The 21,157-nt window shown below is 42.7% G+C and overlaps 2 protein-coding genes across 3 annotated transcripts in view; both read left to right on the top strand.

The window, feature by feature from the left end:
* The first annotated feature begins 11,921 nt into the window (after positions 1–11,921).
* Positions 11,922–21,157, top strand: part of POC1B (POC1 centriolar protein B) — a 58,709-nt gene continuing 49,473 nt past the window's right edge. For both annotated transcript variants that reach the window (XM_050895038.1, XM_050895044.1), the window contains exons 1-2: positions 11,922–11,969; positions 12,281–12,365. In XM_050895038.1, the coding sequence (XP_050750995.1) occupies positions 11,955–11,969; positions 12,281–12,365 (100 nt within the window). In that variant the 5' untranslated portion in view covers positions 11,922–11,954. The remainder of the gene's footprint in view (positions 11,970–12,280; positions 12,366–21,157) is intronic.
* GALNT4 (polypeptide N-acetylgalactosaminyltransferase 4) lies at positions 12,891–16,497 on the top strand. Its single transcript, XM_050908993.1, has 2 exons — positions 12,891–13,438; positions 13,559–16,497. The coding sequence occupies exons 1-2, from the start codon at positions 12,891–12,893 to the stop codon at positions 14,640–14,642; spliced, it is 1,632 nt and encodes a 543-aa protein (XP_050764950.1). The 3' UTR covers positions 14,643–16,497.

Raw genomic sequence — 21,157 nt, forward strand, 5'->3', positions numbered from 1 at the left:
GGGGATGCGACTGGGTTGCAACTGAGCCTTTCACACAGCAGGATTGTAGTCCATGATGCTGGCTCAGGTTAACTCCTCTGCTCCGCTCCTCTCTTCCTGCAGTGTCCCCTCAGTTGTGCCATTTCAACAGCTTCTGTTGACAGCGTGGTGAACCACACTGGAACCGCTTCTGGGTAAACTGCTGCTGCAAGCTGATGCTTGTAGGATGCGATGCTATCGGCTGCATGGGCTGTTCTCTGGGCAGCAAAATTCAAGCAGAAAGGTGCTCCCCTCTGTGGCACCTAGTGCCCCAGTAACTAGAGGTGGAGGAAGCAACATCTAAAATACTGTGGATGAAGGAAGTTAAGTGGGAGTTGAAAGAGGAGAGTGGAAAGAAAAGCATGAGCAGCGAGGAAGTTGCTGAAAGCTGCAAGGGAAGCAAAGCAGGATAACAGGATAGGAGTGAGAGGAGCAAAAAGAATGAATATACGAGTTGAAAAGCGTGTATCTTAAAGCAGGCTCCTCCGGCTTGAGGCACTAATGCCAGGAGTGCTACAAACTATGCCCTCTATCAGTTCATACTTTTGCTTGAGCATTTCAGTCATCTTTACTTCTTGTTTTGGTTTAGAGGAGAACCTACTATGATCTGTGCTGTGAATCTGAATACTGAAATTTGACAACCACTATGGATCATTATATGATTTCACATAAGTAATGAGAAGTTGGAGGGAGTGTAACAAGACTAGAATACCAAATGTTCCAAGTAAACTGATGTAAGAATCTAGTGCTTTTTATTTAAAATACCAAAATTAAATGTGGCTAACATAATTAAGTGGTGTGTCACAGTAAAATGTGCCTATCTGCAAGTGTTCATATGCTTTTGGTGAAGACATAAGTTTCCTGATCATAATCAGTACTATGGCAGGAAAACTTCCTTGCAGCAGGAGTGATCTTGAAGGCAGCTCTGGTAGCAAGCACATAAGACCCTTTTCTGACAACTGGGAAATTCAAAGCACACCCTGTCTGTTCTGTGGGTACAAGAACAAGCTGTTTAACAGGAGGCTCTGTTCTTCAAAACAAAAGTCTAGTTAAGGATGAATTCTCTTAAACTAGAGTGAAAGTAGCCAGCAAACAATTTCTAAGTAACAATTAGTGGAAAAAAATGCAAGCAGTGCACAGAGTAAGTTAGGTGCTATCATCTCTAACAGGCTGCCTTGTGATCATTTTAGCATGAATTTAATATTTTGCCTCCATCAGAGAGATTGTGTGGTGTGAAAATACTTGTTGGGTTGCAGCCTGACAGCATACTGAAGGAAAACTGCCTGGGTTAGTTTTGAACAGGCAGAAGCCATCAGAGCACGCTTCCTGTGCGATTCCTGCTACTGCATCCGCAAAAGCTGCAGCGCCCAGATATCCCTTCTAACTTTGAAAGGGAAGGCGCTTTGACTTCTGTTTTCTTTTCTGTAGTGCTCAGGGATTACAGTGATACTGATGCGCTGCATACCTTGTCTGCTATGAGGCCACAGTCTTCATAGTACCTGTATGCTAACTGCCACTGTAAAACGCTCTGCGGAATCCCAACTGGATTGTGATGGAGGTTCTGGGTGTAGTGTGTCCATATGCAGCAGCCTTGTGATTAGAAGTATGCAAAATGATAAAAACAAGTAATGTTTTGTGATACAACAGAATGCTACAGGGAGTCTGAGCAGTGTTCTCACAAACTTGTTTTAACAAGAAAATTAAGGGCATTCTTCCCTGCTCCATTTTGTAGTATTAAGCAGATGCCACATTCTGCTCCTCTGCACTGTACAGTACATGGGTTGTTCAGCCATTCAGAAGTTGCCCCTCTCTGAAACAAAACCAGTCATTATGCTGAGATCAGCATAAAAATTCATAATATTAGAGCCCCTGCAAGAAGTCTTAAAGCAAGCTGACACACATCCAGCTAGGCATGTATACAGCTTTCCTGCAGGGAGAGGAAAGGGAGTTTAAAAAAAGAACGTGTGGAGTGGGGAAGATATTTGCAGTTTGGACTTTCTACGCCCAAACTGACCCACTATACTTGCATGCCTCATCAGTGGAATGGGGCCCATTGGTTAGATTTTTATCATTTCTTAAGCAGCATTTGACAAGATGTAACTACACCACTTACTCTTTGAATCAGACCAGTGTCTAGCTGTCTCATTTACAGTGGCAGCTTTTATACTCGATGCAGGCACGCAAACAGGGCAGTGTATTTAATCGTAAAACTTCTGAGAGTCTGAAACTACTGATTACCCCCTTCATCCTTCTGTATGCATCAGCCACACAAGTAATATTCAAGAGAAAATCTAAATGATAGCAGCAGGAAGGATCTGTGGTACTCTGTCATGTGGTGGGTTTGCCAACTGTCATGCTGGAAAGCTCTTCCTGCCCAAGCAGCCAGAGCTGCAACAGGAAGAAGAAAAAAAAAAAAAAAGTACAGATGCAGGCTTTCCTTCTCCAGACGAAGAAGTCCCTACCCTGCTCTGCTATGGCAATGACCAACGCAGATCAATCAGCATTTTGAGTTACCTGTGAAGTGACAAAAATGTAATCTGTAAGGTTTTCTCTCTCTCATGTGCCCCAGGCTTCTCTGTAACAATCCTGAATCTGAAGCAGCTGCCACTGCTGGTCAGAAACACCTTGCCTTACTCCTGTCCCTCTGGTAACTAACCTAAGGGAAGAGTGGAACCAAGTTCTCCTAGTTCTTTTAAGTGTACTAACAAAAATCTAGTTCAGCCCTGGTAAAATAAACTGGTGGTTCATTCCTTAGATACATGCCACAAAGGGGCAGCAGAGGAGAGAGCAATGACATTTCTAATTCAGTGCCCAAGTCATCTCTGGACCAGTCATGAGACACGGAGTCAAGGATCCTTTTCAGAGGATGCATGGGTGGTGTGGAGCTGGGAGACTAGCATTATGACATTGCTAAACAAATGCATATAGCACAGCCCTGTGCTAAGCACCTAAAGTGTCTGATGGGTCAGACCCTGGCCTTCAGCAAGCATTTAGCAGAAGAAACTAACGCCACAGATAAAACATGGTATGTGCACCAGGCTGTGCAGTTGAAGACCATCCCTGCTCCACTGAGTGCGCTCTTCTGCTTCCTTCTCCATCTCTCTGGATACCATGTTCCCCCTCCTTTGCCACTATAAACAGGCTTGTTAAACTGGAAGTCATAGTGGAGGACCCAGAAGATCAAGTTGCCCACTGACCTCCCCTTGTGATTTTTTTTACACCTGCTTACTCCTTTCCTCTACCTGTAGCTGCAGGTGTTCAGCCACCATTAGGTTCCTTGTTTTCCAATAATAGCGGCATATTGTTTTTCCTCATTTGTTTCTGTAATCATTTATCATTCTGTTATCATTTCTCATACTTTGTACCTGGCAGTTCTGGTCATTGGTTTCAAGCACTTGCTTTAGTTTTTCCATTGTACCTTCACTGTTCGCTCATATTTGATATGTTTATGTGTGTTTTCTGCTAGTCCTCCTTGTGTAAGTGCAGACAAGCAAGCTTATGAAAGACAGAAAGTAAGGTAATTTCCATTTCCCCTCCCATCAGTAGCAGAAAAAATAAATTAGCATAGGAATCATGATTGTTGTTCTTACTGGTTGAGCACGAGGTAGCAGCTGTATGCTGATGAAACTAGGAAAATTAATTGTCTAAGGGTGTAGCTGCTTCTCTAAGACAATGTGTTGGCTAAATATTGCCAAAAGGAGCAGTCCCGCGCTCAGCAGCAAGCTCCAACCACTTAATGTGTGCCAGTTACCATTGATCTGATCCTGAGAAGAACAAATTCAATGCACTAAACTGGCAGAACACTAAACCAACAATAAATAAGCAACCACCACAGTACTATTCATGTTGGTTTAGCTTTCTAAACCACTTCACTTCTAGGTCAGATGACCACTAATGCCAACAAGAAAAGAAGGAGTGATGATGCCCCTTTTGGCAGCAGCTAACCACTAGGTTTATTTATGTCTGTTTTGGTACAACAACTACGTATAAAAATGGTACAGGGATGCAAGAAAATTCAAAATTAACGGAGTAACTTGATTTTAAAAGCACCTGAAATGAGCTAGTCTTAAACTAGCATATTTAGACATACTGTCAGTGCACAAACCTTGACACACCTTGCTGGTACTGGACTGCCCATTAAGCTTCAGCCTGAGCTAGGAGACAGTTAAACCAAATTTAGAATTTATCAGCATAAGCAAGAGAGATTTAAAAAACCCCTTGAGTTGTGACTCAGGCCTAAACCACACTGGGAATCCAGGTACTGCCTATATACCTCTTGCTATAAACCACCATATCCAAGGCAATGCAAGAAACACAGAAACAGCCATTCCCTTGTTCTTCCATATGACTCTGATACCACCAAAAGAATCCCCAACAAATAGCTAGTGGAAAACAAAAGCTACAGGCGTACTCAAATACTATACTACTGGTGTGAATTTAACCAGCTAAGATGACAGAAGTGACTACTACTGTCTTAACATAACATAAAGTACAGTAAGAAATGGGATCTGAACAAGGCATGACACAAAACATTGGTTGAATCTGGAATAATATCAGGATTATTGAACAGAAAATGTCATTAGCCAAGTGGGACTGTGTTATCCTCATTTACAGGTAATTTTAGCAAGTGGCCTTACTTAAAAAACAATTCTTACAACTCTGAATTTTATTTCTACATAATTTTGGCAGGTAAGTATTCCCTGGAGGCATACTAGTAATTTCTTGGAGCCCTGAAATCAGAATTGGGAGTCAGATGTTAATGCTGTTTCTGATTTTGCTATAATCCTCTATAAAATTAGTTTCTTTGGAGTGCACATTTTCAACAGCAGTCTTCCAATAGCCTTCATCATTTTGTATGCTTCTACAGAAATGTGAAAGCAAGCAACTTCCTACCTGTAGAACAACTAATAGAACTAGAAAAATACTTCACAATCTCTGAATAAAAAGCACCATGTATCTGATCCTTAATGTATCTGATTATTTTTGCTATAACATGCACATATTGTAATTTTTCATTCAATCCCACTAGTTCCCCAAAGCCTCATAGTAACACCTATGCATCCCTTTCTGCTTTGTTCCTTCAAGTACAGAAAAAAAACACATTCTTGTCTTTGGTCTTCACTGGTGTATCATCAACTACCCAACCTCACTGATATACTCTGGATTATTACACAGCCTTCAGTTCATGTTTCTGTCTCATACCATGTTTGTCTATCTATGTATGAAGGAAAATTTGTGTATTTTGCTGAGTGTTTCTAACAGCTTTTTGAGTTCCTGAAATATACTGATCAATTGTAATTGGAAGTGGTTAAAACAGGTGCTTCTCTACATTTTCTGTTTAAAGCTAATGCATATAGTAGTTTTCCTTTTGAAAAGCTGAGTCAAGCATGATATATTAAGGTTTTATCATGCCTTATATTGTCTGTATCTTCAGTTTAATGGTTGAAAACCTCACCCATACAGTTTTAATGGAGTCTGGTTGAAAACAAACCACATGAACTTATAAAATACCTACTAATATGAATTCTGCTATGTGCAAATACCAAGTTCCTCGTTAACATCCAGCAAATAGATTTACTGCCACCTTTTATTCATAAATTTGTGAGTTAAGCCAGAATTTGGTTTCACAGAGTTTGGACTTCAATAAAAGCTACATTTTTTTCTAAAATTAAGCGAGCTCCGATATCAAGAGCTCATTTTTCTAGTTACCTTTCTTATTTTAGTTTCTTTTGGTCCTGTTTATTCCATTCCCTAGTTCATTCTCCTTACCAGATTCTTTAGATGAAGTGTTGCCTTGTGATACATACCTAAACAGATACTTCACCAAGCTAGGTATCTCCATACAACAGTTCATTGTTCATCAATTTTAATTGACTCACTCTTGCAGTTAATATCCACATTATAGTAGATGATGCTGTTGTTAAGCAGTACTAAATGGAAGATATTTTATAAACACCATTCTATACTGCATCTGCTGAAGCATTAATAAATTTGTTCTAACCTTTGCTACACTGTACTAAATTCTTCCAAACTTGTTCTAACCCTCATGAGCCCAGTAAGACATGAGTAGTTCTTGATTTTAAACACACATTACCAAGCAATTTGCTAAAGTAACTTGATTCCAACTCATTTAATTTTGCAACATGACAGTTTCTCAGGTATTGTGTACAATGGCAAAGAGCCATCATACCACATATCTATTTAGAAAACAACTGCTTTACTTATTTTTAGAAAAGCTAGATGCAAGCTCACTGAAATAAAAATATATTTACCAACATACCCATGTTACTGGCAACACAGCAAACATTACTGGTATTGATCATCCATTAAAACATTACCAAAAAAAAAAAAAAAAAAGGAAGAAGAAAGAGAAAGATGTTCTTTAAATTTGGAATTGCATGTGGGTATCCAGCCAGGTAGTGATGCCACTGCTATCAAACACCATAATAGGATTATCCCAGAAAATTCCATACTCAAACCAGTCCCATTATCAGAAAACAATCAGTGGCTGCAAACATTCTCAGATTCAAATAATGCACATACATTATAGACAGTATGAGTTATAATCTGACATTGAAGGTAACACTAAGAGAGGTTTACATGCAGCTCAGTGCGTGCTTCAGCTGCATATTACTAAGTCAGTATTTTTATTGTGCTGTTTGGGTACTTAGGAAGAAACATTAAGGAATTTAATCCCTGTAGTCATTAGAAAGATATGTATATTTTATACAAAAACATCTAATTAAAAAGAACAAACGGAAAAATGCCTTTGGATAACACACCCACTTTTATACAAATTCTAATGACTTTAAAACAAGTTCTTTGGTAGAGTAATTGTCACTCTCAGCTTCTAATCCAGATGGTTATTTGGTTTAAAGTGCTGGTTTTAAATTATGCAGTTTTCCTGTACACATTTCCCTTCAGGCACTTTAAGTTGTCTTATTTATCCTTCACTACAAATACTATACACTGAACAGGGAAAAATCTCAAATATCTATCAGCTACAACAGCCCTCTGATCATTTTCATGGCCCTTCTCTGGACCCACTCCAACAGGTCCATGTCTTTCTTGTACTGGGGACTCCAGAGCTGAAGGCAGTACTCCAGGTTGGGTCTCACCAGAGCGGAGCAGAGGGGGAGAATCACCTCCCTCGACCTGCTGGCCAGGCTTCTTTTGATGCAGCCCAGGATACGGTTGGCTTTCTGGGCTGTGAGCGCACATTGCCAGCTCATGTCCAGCTTTTCATCCACCAGTATTCCCAAGTCCTTCTCCTCAGGGCTGCTCTCAATTCATTCATCTCCCAGCCTATATTGGTACTGGGGATTGCCCCAAGCCAGGTGCAGGACCTTGCACTTGGCCTTGTTGAACTTCTTGAGGTTTGCATGGGCCCATTCCTCAAGCCTGTCAAGGTCCCCTGGATGGCATCCCTTCCCTCTATCATATCAATTGCACCACTCAGCTTGGTGTCATCCACAAACTTGCTGAAGGTGCACTCAATCCCACTGTCTATGTCATTAATGAAGATATTAAATAGTATCGGTCCCAAAACAGACCCTTGAGGGACACCACTCGTTACTTGTTTCCATTTGGACACTGATCCATTGACTGTCACTCTTTGGATGCAGCCATCCAGCCAATTCCTTATCCATGTAATAGTCCATTCATCAAATCCATACCACTCCAATTTAGAGGCAAGAATGTTGTGGGGGACCGTATTAAAGGCTTTACAGAAGTTCAGGTAGATGACATCAGTTACTCTTCCCTTGTCCACTGATGCAGTCACTCCATCACAGAAGGCCACTGGATTAGTCAGGCATGATTTGCCCTTGGTAAAGCCATGCTGGCTGTCTCTAATCACCTCCTCATCTTCCATATGCTTCAACATAACTTCCAGAAGGATCTGCTCCGTGATCTTACCAGGCACAGAAGTGACCCTGACTGCTCAGTAGTTCCCAGAGTCTGGGTATGATATTGCCTTGTCTCCAGTCACTGGGGACTTCACCTGACTGCCATGACTTTTCAAATATGATGGAGAATGGCTTAGCAGCTACACCTGCCAATACCCTCAGGACCCTGGGATGTTTCTTAGAGTATATATTTCTTAGACTAAAAGTAACATCATATATATTCCAAATCATCCTTGCACTTCAAATCTATATGTACCTACTTCGTATCCTTTTCTTTTCCGTTTTCTTGCTGCTGTTGGCAAACAGACTTTAATGGGATTTTGATAGGAAAATTTCAACAAACCAAAAAAAACCTAGTACTCCGCAAGTTACTTTACAGTCTTAATATTTATTTTCATAACCATTTTGATGTAGGAGAAAAAAAGGCAGGATCAGAAGTTGGAAGGATGCCAGGGGCATAAGGTATAATGGTTCTACAACTGCAAGACGGCCTATAATTAAATCTTCGTGCCCTGAGGCTACATTCTTCTCCTGCATGTAGGTGGATGAATAACCGACACCATGCTGGCAAAGCATATCTCACGCTCCCCTCTAACATCCATGGCGCACCACAGCCTGCTTGTGTCTCCCGTCTGCCAACAGCCCGAGGGCCAAAGGCCTCTCCGGGGGTCTGGACAGCTCTGCTGCTAACACAGCTGCTCCCAATATGATCCCACGTAATTAAAGTTGGGGTTCTCAATTTTATTTTAAAGTAGGATTAACATTAAGTTAAAAGGCCTCATTTTAGATATGACAGAATTTTAGGTGGGCCAGTATATGACATTTCCCCCTTGTGCACATGCATTGTATTACCTCAATTATTATGAAATCATATGTGATCAGTGTAATTTATGTGTGCATTGCAACATACATGCACCAAGTTTGTCTATGTGTCCTTGAATTCTACACGTAGTTTTACTAGGTCCTTTCCTACAGTGACCACGCAGCCTGCATGAGCCTTGAGTTACAATCTTAAAGTGTTCCTCTATACAAACAATTTCTGTTTGGACATATACTACCTTAACTCAGTGCCTGAGAAAAAAACTTCACGGCTGCTGAAACAACAGCCTACTGAGAAGGATTGGAAGATTCTACGCTTGGAAGATATTTTCTGATGCACCTTTTATCATTGTCATCACAGTGCACAACAACGTAATACAGTAGATTGCACTTGTATATCACAGAACAGTTATTGTCCACCTTAAATAGACAATGCCAACTCATAATTGTATTAAATTATTAGGAGTTACAATAATCTTAAAATCATTCTGAAAATAAAATCTATGCATGCTAATGAGAAAAAATAATCAGCATAAAAACTATTACCTGCCAGCTTCAGAACTATGGTCATTATAGCTAATTATATGTCTGCGGCAAGGGAATACTTTGCTTCCTACAAGCATTTGGGAGTCTTCAAAACACTCTCAGGTGAAGAGAAGCAGTAAAGAACAGACTAACTTTGTAAGCCCTGCAATTTGAGAAACGCTTTTCCAGCAATTTGTGGAAAGCGGGATGCCGCCCTCTATCTCTCAGTAATCACAGTCCTTCCTTTGCTTTGTGCCTATCACCTGGCACTTTATAATTCAGGAATTTTGTGGGCAGGTGCAGATTCCAGTTTATTGCTAGCACTCCAAAATGAGTAAAGGATACTGAGTTGCTGGAAGTGTAGCAGCTGTGAAGAAGACTACAGGAAAAAGATTCAGTATGACTGGGAACTGTCATTTAGCTCAGCTTGTAAATAAAATAACATATCCTTCTGTCCACTGCATCTTAAGAAGCTTCCAGAACACATTTGAACCTGAGAACATAAGGTACCAGAAATACTGATATTCCATAATACACAGTTACAGCAGCACAGAGGGGAGTTTCTCTCATTCAAGAGAGAAGAAAAGCAAAGGAAAGGAGAACACGGAATAACTGAAGATCACTCCAAGTTTGGTACTAAACCTGCTTCCCAGAGGGATAGGATCTAAATGTAGCTTGGCTGTCTCCCTGCTGAGAGGTGTCATTCACAGCTGATAAATCCTAGGAGAAAGAGGGTAGTTGGCAAAACAGTTGAGAAAAGGCTGGAAGACTTCAATAGTGGTGAAGAGGCCAAGTGAGTTTAACTAGTTAACTCACTGTTCCTCCAACATGGTAGAATGTGGGACATTTAAGTCTTATCATTACCAACTTTCTTTAATGCTACATTTTACTTTGTGATAACTAAACCACGGGAGCTAACACAAAGGGATGGGTGAGTGAGTTGTGTAGAAAAAAACCCAACAAACCAAACCAAGAACAAATAATGACATAAAACCGTAGCTTTAGTTAGGTCCAAGTTAAAGTCAACGTGTCCTGTCCCACCACTTTTTTTTTTAAACTTCTTTTATGTTCTGAAGCTGTAAAGGCAAATTATCAGCCTGCATAACATCAATGTAACGAGTGGCTAGCAGATTTTCATGGAAATCTTCTGATATACTTTTTGTGATAATCCTGCTTTTTTCAGCACTTTTAAAATTATCATTTTAAATGTGCATTTCATGGTTAAACACAATTGATTTGGAACTGCCCTATAACTGACAAATCTTACATGTTGGCCTAATTACTGACCTGATTCTGTAGATGTAAGAGTTTAACGTCAGATGAAACTCTGTAAAATGCAGGCTGGATTTAAAAAAAAAAAGGGTAATTGCAGTGTAAGTTCTTCGCGAACACTTGCATATCAAATGACAGTTTTGCTATCACAGCCCTCCCTTTTGCTAATTGATGTCAACCCTCTTTTTACTAGCATAGCTATTGGAGCAGTATTTTTTCAGTGAGATTGGTTCCCTTATCTAGCTTACCATGAAGCTACATAAACTTTCATAGCACTACTAATACCAACATTTCTGTGTTTTCTTTTTAATGTTTTTTTTTTTTTTTTAAAAAGGTAGTTGTGCTTTTTTAGAGCATTAAGGGACTGTTTAACAACAACTCTGTATGATAGAAACACGAGCGCTGACTTGGAAATCCAGAAAGTATTAACAGGCTAAGAAACAACTGGGAAAAAGACAAAGAGGCCAAACTACCTAAGGTGGCTTAATACAAAATCAGTCTGAGGTGTTAAACAGAGCTATCCTGCATCAACTTGTAAGTCACAAAAGCGAGGTAACATGGGCCAGATCTTCCACTAGCTTTGAAGATTTTGCTTCTTCAGGTTTCCTTTCAGCTAACCTGAAAGAAAAGGCCCCCAAGAAGAGGCAAGCGAAAGCATGCTCCGCCTGCCACCAGGCCGGGGCCAGCGCCCTCAGGCCCCCGGGGCCTCCCCGCGGCCCGCGGCTCCTCCGGCAGCCCAGGCAAAACACCGTCGGTGCGGCTCAGAGCGCCGCGCTGCCGCCTGCCTTGAGAACCAGCCCAGCACTGGGGGGTTCCCTCACAGGCTGGTAGGAAAAAACTGTAGTTTGGGTTGGTTTGGGGGTTTTGGTTTTGTTTGGGTTTTTTTTAATAATAACCCCCAGGTCGAGTTTCCCACCTCCTGCCCCGCCTGCTCCAGCACCCACCGAACCGCGCCCCCTCGGCGGTAGCTCAGCCCCTCCCAGCCACAGGCCGCTCTGTCCCAACCAACGGACAAACTCGGAGACAAGACTCGGGGACTTTAATTTGTCCGGCCCGACCGGGGAGGCCGCTCCGCTCCGCGGCCGCCGAGCCCAAGCCCGGGCCCGGGCCCGGCCGGGGAACACCCGGGCACCGCTGAGGCGGCGCCGCCCGCTCGCGCGGTAGCCAGGCAACGCGAGGGGCGCTGCGGCGCTATGCCTTTAAGAGGGAGTCGAGCACCTACACGACCGATAGGTGGCTCTGCGGCCCCGCCCCCGCGGGGCGGCCGGCGAATGGGCGGATCGAAAGACGCGCGGTTGGCGCCGCGGATGAATTCGGGGCTCGGCCGGCCGCGCCTGGAGCGCGGGGGGTTTGACGGTCCGCCGCGCCGCTCCGCTCCGGCAGCTGCCGTTGCCACGGCGCCCCGCTCCGCCCATGGCCTCCGCGCTGGTAAGGGCTCGGCCCCGGCCCCGGGCGGGGGCAGCCAGGGCGGCGCTCCGGCGGGCAGGCGAGCTGCGGCTGCCGGCCTGCAAGTGGGCAGGCACCGCGGCCGGCGGGTGTCGCCTGGTGCCGAGGGCTGAGCGGCTACGGCCGGTGCGGCCGCTGCACCCGCCGGTGGGAGCGCTCAGGGTGCAGGGAGCACTTGCCGCCGTGCTTCCGGCGCGTGCGGGACGCTAACGGCTCCTGAAGGGAGGGAGGGGCTGGGCGGGGGCGGGGGCCGCCCCCACCCGGAGCCTGACGGTGCGCACCCTCTCCCCCAGGAGGACCCCGTCTTGATCCGGCCTTTCCGAGGCCACAGAGCGGCGGTGACGGGCGTCGCCTTCAACGCGGACGCCGCGGGGCTGGGTGAGTGCGAGGGGCCGGCGGCGGGGTCGGGCGCCGTTTGCTTTCCGGGCGGGGCGGCTCCCTCCGTCCCTTCCTCCCTCCCTCCCTCCTCCCGGCAGCCGGCGGAGCCGCCGGGCGGTTCCGGGCGCAGGTCCGGGTGCGGAGGCGGGGCGGGCTCCCGCGCCGGCCGGGCGGGCCGAGGAGTCTCTGCCCCTTCCTTAAGCGACAACTTTTTGAGCAAACCACAAAGCGGGAGGAGGGGTTTGTCCCGCGGCGAGAGAGGAGGAGGAGGAGGAAGTAAGGGAGAGGAGCGCCGAGGCCGGAGGGGCGGGGGGCTGCTCCGTGCCTCCACTGCTGCCCCGCTCCCCCCGCGGTCCCCCTGGAAACCTCTGGGCCCGCCACGGAGGGGCTGGCTGTAAACTCGGCCGGCGGCCCGAGCCCGAAGCTGGGAGTGCCTGCAGCCCCCTCCGTCCTGGGGGCCCGGCGGGGAGCCAGCCGTAGTTCACGGAGCTCCTCTCTGCTAGGAGCTGCTTTTAATCGCCTACGATGAGGATCCGCCTGGTGAGAAGATGGACGTGGGTCCGCAAAAGCTGCGTGTTTCTCGGCTTCTTGATGATCGCTTACTTTGTGGTCGAGCTGTCGGTTTCTTCTTTCGGTGCCTCTCTCGCCGGGGAGAGCATCACCAAAGGGAGATGGGAGAGGCTCTTTTCTGACAGAGCAGAAGAGGCTGTGGATTTGGCTCGTCCAGTTTATGACAAATCCCCGCCTGATCCTTATGCCCCAGGAGAATGGGGTAAGCCTTCTCGCCTGCAGCTGAGTCCTGAGGAGAAGAAACAGGAAGAAGAGCTGATTGAGAAGTATGCAATTAATATTTATGTGAGTGATAAAATCTCTCTCCACCGGCACATTGAGGATAATCGACTGAGTGGCTGTAAAACTAAATCTTACAACTACAGAAGGCTGCCCACGACATCTGTTATAATCGCTTTTTACAATGAAGCCTGGTCAACGTTGCTGCGGACGATACATAGTGTTCTTGAAACATCACCTTCGGTGCTTCTAAAAGAAATTATACTGGTGGATGACTTGAGTGATAAAGTGTATTTGAAGACTGAACTTGAAAAATACATAAGCAGTCTGAAAAGAGTTCGTTTGATAAGAACCAACAAACGAGAAGGATTGGTTCGTGCACGCTTAATTGGCGCTACCTTTGCTACTGGTGATGTCCTCACATTTTTAGACTGTCACTGTGAATGTGTCTCTGGCTGGCTGGAACCACTGCTCGAGAGGATTGCTGAGAATGAGACTGTTATTGTTTGTCCTGTCATTGACACCATTGACTGGAAAACATTTGAATACTACATGCAAACTTCAGAGCCCATGATTGGGGGGTTTGACTGGCGGCTGACATTCCAGTGGCACTCGGTGCCTAAACATGAACGTCTCAGGCGCAAATCTGAAACTGACCCAATCAGATCCCCAACTATGGCTGGTGGCTTGTTTGCTGTCAGCAAGAAGTATTTTGAGTACCTGGGTACCTATGATACAGGAATGGATGTTTGGGGAGGGGAGAACTTAGAATTATCGTTTAGGGTTTGGCAGTGTGGAGGCATGTTGGAAATTCATCCATGCTCCCATGTAGGCCATGTGTTTCCAAAGCGTGCGCCCTATGCTAGACCGAATTTCCTTCAGAACACAGCACGTGCTGCTGAGGTGTGGATGGATGAGTACAAAGAGCACTTTTACAACAGAAATCCTTCAGCAAGAAAAGAAAACTATGGAGATATTTCTGAAAGAAAGATACTAAGAGAGCGTTTGAAATGCAAGAGTTTTAACTGGTATTTAAAAAACATATTTGCCGAGTTACATGTACCAGAAGATCGTCCTGGCTGGCATGGTGCTATCCGCAGTGCAGGAATAGCTTCAGAATGCCTCGACTACGTCTTACCAGAACATCATCCCACTGGGGCTCACCTTTCTCTCTTCGGATGTCATGGTCAGGGAGGCAATCAATTTTTTGAATACACATCAAATAAGGAGATTAGATTTAACTCTGTAACTGAGCTATGTGCTGAAGTCCCTGAGCATGAAGACTTCATAGGTATGAGGAGCTGCCCAAAAGATGGGTCTCCTGTCCCAGAAATTATTATATGGCATTTCAAAGAAGATGGGACTGTTTATCATCCTCATTCAGGAAAGTGCCTTACTGCTTATCGTACAACTGAGGGGCGTGCTGATGTGCAAATGAGAACTTGTAATGCTGCAGATAAAAATCAGATTTGGAAATTTGAAAAATAATCACTGCTGGCAGTACGAATTGAATGGACTGATCTCCAAGGTTTTTACATGCGTGAGCAGATAGCGACGTTTGATTGTATACCTTGGAATGTCTTTAGATGCATCTGTAGTGGTGTAGAAACTGTATCTGCTGGGGTGAACTGTATGGAAAGCAAAAGTAAATACTGGGGTTTAGTTTCTAAAACGTTGAATACAGATCTAATGCCTTTTATTTTTGTAAGATTTTGATCTGTTATTTTCTTACCTTGGGATGTCTTGATTATGGTAAAACAAAGGCTTTTGAGTGGACTGAGGAGGGGTATTTTTTTCTTAAAAAAGACATTATACACGTTAAACCTGCAAGATAACATAACATGAAAGTAAAGAATCTTACAGAAGTAAAAGTTAAGGTTCTTGCAGTAGAATTAACTGACCTATGTTGCAGATACATTATAACATATGTATCTAACACTCTAAGTTATGCTACAGTAGCATGTGATTGAATCAACATTGATGTGGAAAGTTGAATCTTAAGCCTTGTAACATTTCACGGTTTTCTGGGAATTTACATGCTCTTTAGGGTTTCAGGGTGACAACTAGCTATATTACATTGAAGAAAAAGAAGGTTTTTTAGTAGATGGGATTTGGTACTGTTTTGCAGTCTTGTGCCTATTCTGGAAAACTTCCCTCATGAGGGTGAGTCAGGAGCCCTCATGCATTTAGAGAAGAGTGTGGTAGCAGTGGAACCAAGGACATGCTAGCGGTACCACAAATGGGAAGAAATAGGGACGGCTGCAAGTAATAATTCTGTTTAAAGGTAATGGAGAAGGAAAGAAAGCACAGAATTGCATTAGCTACTGCTGTTTCTTAGCTATATATTTAATATTTACATTGCCTCTGTGTAAGCTTCTCCACGTTAAGCCTGGCATCCTAGGGACACATAGCTTATGTGACTATACCATGTATGCATATTTTTTTTTTTTTTGGTCTGTCAGCGGGGTAGAGGAAGAAGACACAGAGGAAAACTTGGGCTGTTTTATTTTGCGTTATGTATTTTGGCAACAGCTGGCAGTTATCAGCCCTAGGTAGAGTTTTGAAATAATGCAGCATACGCTGCCTCTTTCTAGTCACAGTAGTACCATGGGAGACCTTGGGAAAGTCTGGGAAGCTGGAGTTCTTGAAGAGAGGGGAGTTGAAAAGGCAAAGGGCAGCTTGGAGGAAGCCAAGATTTGTTGGCTAGGTGGTTAAGAACAACTACTTAGAATGTTTTCTGTATCCTGTTATGCTGAGTTTTGAAGAATATTGATTCTTGAATTGTGTCACTAATCTGTTTTGAGTGTGATTATAGACGGTAGATGTGATAGATATATTGTGTACTTGAAAAAAAAAACCTTGTGTTAGTATCTGTGTTTTTTAGCTTTATATGATTTAAGTTGAACACTTATCTTAATGTTTCAGGCATTCCAGCTTTTTTGATTACTTTCACTGAAGTGATAAATGTTCTTCAGCAGCCACAGTGTAGTGATTCTTGACATGGGACTGGTAGGTAGGAACTTGATCTAGTGAGCAATAAGAATCTGGATACTTGAGGAATGTAGTACGTGTGCATTTACTGCAGGTGTTAGTAGGTAGAAGGGTTAGAAGGGAGCAAGTGAGACCTGAAATAAGTGAAGATTTGCCAAAAATAAAGCAAGAGTAAATTAAGATGTATTCTTGAATCTTAGTGGTTTTAAAGAGTTGCGAGGTTTGGGTGGAAGCAGGCAAGATAGAATGGGAACAGAAGAAGAAAATTTGGAGCTGGGGGTGTAGCATTGAATCATGCTGAAAATGCTTGCCGCTGTGTGGCATGGGTTGTTTTAAGTCTGTAACTTATTTTTAGGAGGTTACTTGCAGTTTGATTTTTTTTTTTTTTTTTCCTCCCCCCCCCCCGCTGTTTTTTTGTTGTTGTTTTTGGGGGTTTTTTTGTGTTTTTTTGGAAAAAGGGAACTTCTTTACTATATAAGGGAGACATTCCTGAAAAATTCCATTCCACTCTGCAGCAAGGAATTCTTTTGTGGACCTACAAGTTATGAACCATTTATCAAATTTTAAAAGGCAGCCAGTCATTATGTACTGGGGCAATAAATTATATAAAGTATGTGCTTTTGTAAAAAGCTTGCTGTAGACTGTTACATTCAACAGAAATGACAGGGAAAAAGGCCTGGGTTCTCCTACATGGCAGAGCATAAGTTGTATGTGCAATGCATGTTTCCTCAGATGAAAGGAATTAAATGATGTGAATATAGACTATGCAACTTTTATACAATTAAATTTTTTAGGACTTGGCCGAAACTACGTTTCATATAAAGAACTACCTTCATGTTAAAACTGACATTCAAAGCGTTCCTTATCTATTTAAGCAATACGTCTAAGTGAATCTGCCTCTTGAAGTCTGAAAAGTTATTCTCTCTGTATGGATCTGAAACCTTCCTCCTTCTCCCCACCACCTGCCATTCTATTTTTGTGGTTATTTAAAAACCAAAAGGAAAAGAAAAGCAAAAGTAAATAACCTGGTTCTCAAAAAAAAAAAAAAAAAAATTCTTCCCAATGGGAATAAAAAGGTTGGGAGGGAGGAGGAGGGGCTAGAGAAGGAGAGAGAAAGATAGAAGACAAAAACCTTGCCATTTCAAGTTCCACTAGTTTTGAACTGAGTTGCAGCAATTCTACAGGAATACTCCAATCCAGTTGTTTTTCAGTGTGTACAGATTTCTGGAAAATCTGAAACTCTGAAAGTTTTTCTATTCTGCTAGATTTTGAAAATTTGGGGAACACTTGTATGTATTTTAAACTACTGATTTTAAGTGACTCAAAAGAAATTGAATGTAAACTTAACACTGAATAAATGTGGGAGGGCTTTGGGGTTTCTTTTTAAAAAAATAAAATCCAGAATGATAATTAAATGTTGGCTAGCGTGCTGACTCTTTTCAATTCTCTTCCATTTGTGCAAGTACCTACAGTAGACAATAAAAACTGCCATGAACTTGAACATATGGGAGTTATTAAAAGTTCCTTGTAATTTATCCACTGTGCTTAGAATTCCAGATTGGCTCCCTTGACAGAGGTTCAATTAATAATTGTTTTTCTCCAAGTAGAAAATCTTGCAAATCACTGTTAAATGTGTTTGTATAGTGATGTTGCACCTTATCACACTGAGATTTGCAGGGTTCCTGTAAAGTGTGTGGGTTTGGTGGTGGTTGAATATCGACACGTACATCATGCACACAGCCCTGTACTCCATCTGACCTGTAATTCTTGCACTGAGTTAATTATATTGTGGATGCTTCGGTATTTTGGGAGGGGAAAAGGATGACCGAGAGGTGCATCTAGCTGTTAAAGCCTGGCTGAGTATGTCTCTTCTGATCTTTGCACAACTTTCTTGTAGTCACTACTGTGGTATTGTGGGAAATAAGAGTGTAATGGTAATTCCATATTGTGGCAACCTATGTCTTCGTATATACATGTGTATATATGAAAATGTATACCATCAGTATTCACAACTTATAAATTGAACTTGGTTTCATTGCAAATACCATAAAAACTTTTTTGTGGCATATGTGAAGCCCAGATATCTGTTTAGAGAACCGCAGCAAAGCTATGTGTAAACTTGGCCTTTGCTCAAGGCCAAGTCTTTATTCTTTGGTGTTCAATTCTGTTATGACTCATCACCAGAAAAGCAAATTACCTAGAGATGCATCAGCTATACTTGGGCGTGTACAGAAAGCACTGACAGTTACAAAACAACAACAAAAAAAGGCACTGAGTTTATAAACTGGACTAAGTTGCATATTGGAGTCAGCTCAGTGTGAATTTTCAGCTTTCTTCTTTCTAGTTGTATTTTGCAGTTGATCAAATATTTTCATTACTACAGCAAGGACAAATTTTGTCGTTTGGCACTAAACATGGTTCTGGTTATGTCGTGTTTTCTCTGAGGAGCATGTGCAACAGACCTGTTGGTGGTACAGCCCATCCTAAAAAATTCTTCTGGACCTTCTGTGTTTCTTTTGTTTCAGTTCCAATATTTTAAATTAGCCTTAGAGATATGTTGTGGGACACTTACTGGTGATCTGGTAATTGAAAGTCAGACTGTAGGGTGCTGGCGTACTTAGCAACTGCTGACAGAATGCATGAACTGGGTCTGGTCTGCACTGCTGTAGGACCTCATGTGTAATCTGTCCTGGAAGGTTCTTGCTCCCCTCCTTTTGAACGCTTAAATGCATGGACAACATGAACTTGAGGGGAGAAAAATGTGTAAAGGATTAAGAAGCAATCCTTAAAATACTGTGCTTGAGTAAATTGGAGAAGCATTGTTATAAAGTAGGCAAAATCCCTTAACATGGAATAAAAAGAGAAATAGAGAAGTTTATTTGATAATAGTAATAGTACATTTTTCATGTGTAAGACTGTTTTTAAGATTAGTATTGATAATGGATTGCTGCCAACATCATTGTCTCTATAGACTTGTATTTAGTCCCTGTGAGCTGGTTAGCTAAGATGAAACGTTTACTGTTACAGCAAAATGCTTAACCATATGCACCAAAATTGATTTCAGCCTGCTTGAACAGGGAATAGCTTGGCTTGGCTGAGGCTCATTAATGATAAAGTGACTTGTATTCCGTGGCAGGATAGGGGCCAAAATTGAATATAGATTCAGAGTTTTGGCTTAGAGTTTCTTTGTCTGGGTTTACGCCTCTCCCATGCTGTTCAGATACAGTCACATCGGCCTGTGTGCCTCGGGAAAATAATTCTGCAACGGGTCTGTCAGTTACCCTTTCCTGTGCAGGTCCTGAACTTCTTCCCTCCGTCACCCCTGGGGTGGTGTCAGCTGGGCTGGAACTGCAGTACCAGAGATAAGAATAGCCTTTGAGTGTCATGGTAATGAGTGGGTGGCTTCAAGAGAGGAACCTACCTAAGGATGGAGAGACAATGCTGTGTGAGCATAGGCAACAGGGAGTCCAGAGGGAGAACAAGGAAGATGCTTGTGGATGTCCCAGGGAAAGGAGAACTTCAGGTCACTCACTGCTTGTGTCTCATTAACCTTGGGATAACCCATCTGTGAGAGAGCAAGGTACAAGAAACCAGGCTTTGAATTTGTTGTACTGTCATGTAAAATAGTTCCTTCAGGTTTTAGAACTGAAAGCAAAGAGGGCTGGTATTACACGGCCTTCATGCAGTTCATGAGGTACCGCAGGTACTTGGTAGTTTGTGCATTATTTGTTTTAGAAACCATCAATCTTGTCTGTTCCACATTTCTAATGTGACACCTTCAAATTCTATTTTAGCTTACATTTCACTTCTTCCTTTCTGTTTTTAAACTCTAGGTCACATTTTTCTGAATCAAAGGGAAAAAAGAAATCATTCAAGTACAATTAGAGCCTGCTGTAAAATAGAGTTCTGAAAAGTTGGAGGGCGGAAAATATCCTGTACTTCTGTGTCAAATTTAGGGCTATTGATATGGGCATAGGGATAGTCTGGTCCCACATCTCTTACCAGAAACTAGTCTTTGGGAATAAAATAATATCTCTGTGCCAAATCCCTAAGGAGAGTTTAATATGTAATATTCTGTTTGAGGCTTGCCTTGACATGCATGCTAATAAACAGACTCCATTCCTTTGTGCTATGTTGGTGCCTGAAACAGGTTGGGAAGGGAAGAGCCATCCTTTTCATGTCCTCTTCAACTTCCAGGAGGTCCCTGTTCTTCTTCTCCCTCCTTTTCTGTACTAGGGGTAGGGATGTTATAATTAAGGGGTGGGAGTGCGAATCCCTTGGGTTTTTTTATGTTCTGCATGCTAGCACTTAGCAGAGATGAAGATAATAGGAGCGTAGGACTATCACACTTGTCAGTTTAATTCAACTGCTCATTGCTTTTGCTGCTTATAGTTTCCTGAAAATGATCAAGCTCTGGTAAAAGCTATGTCTGCCTTCTCAAATGTAGATAGTATGGTCCACCTGTAAAATGACTGCAAAAAAAAAAAAAGTTCGTGCTCTTTCTATTATCAGACTGAAAACTTCACATTGTGTTTTGAACTAGACAAATGTTAGTATTAAAAAAAATTGGTACTTAAATAGGATTATAGAATTATCGTATCTGGATATTCACTTCAGCGTAGATATCTGAAGTATTAGAAATGATATCTTGAGTTTAAATTGGCCTGTCTTTTCAGAGTTAAACACTTAATGCTTGAAACAAATTCCATCTCGGAGATCAAAGTGAGATCACTGAAGAATTTGTCTCTTGTTCTTAGTATTTGCTAATGCCAAATCTGGATTCATACTTCATGACATGTGCATGATGTTCGGCTTTGGATTTTTTGTTCTATATCTTTAAAGTACTTGTAAGCCAGTTTGTTTAATGTGTGGCAGAGCTACCTGTTAAGAATGATCCTTTATTCCTCCCAGTCTTCTGATATCCTTCTAAAAGCCTGGTGTTGGCATTGCTGGCTGCCAAGCTTCTGCTCAGGCCAAGTATCCATTAAAACCCAATAACTGCTCCCTCCCCC

Source organism: Gymnogyps californianus, chromosome 1 (assembly GCF_018139145.2).
Source record: "Gymnogyps californianus isolate 813 chromosome 1, ASM1813914v2, whole genome shotgun sequence".
Taxonomy (NCBI): domain Eukaryota; kingdom Metazoa; phylum Chordata; class Aves; order Accipitriformes; family Cathartidae; genus Gymnogyps; species Gymnogyps californianus.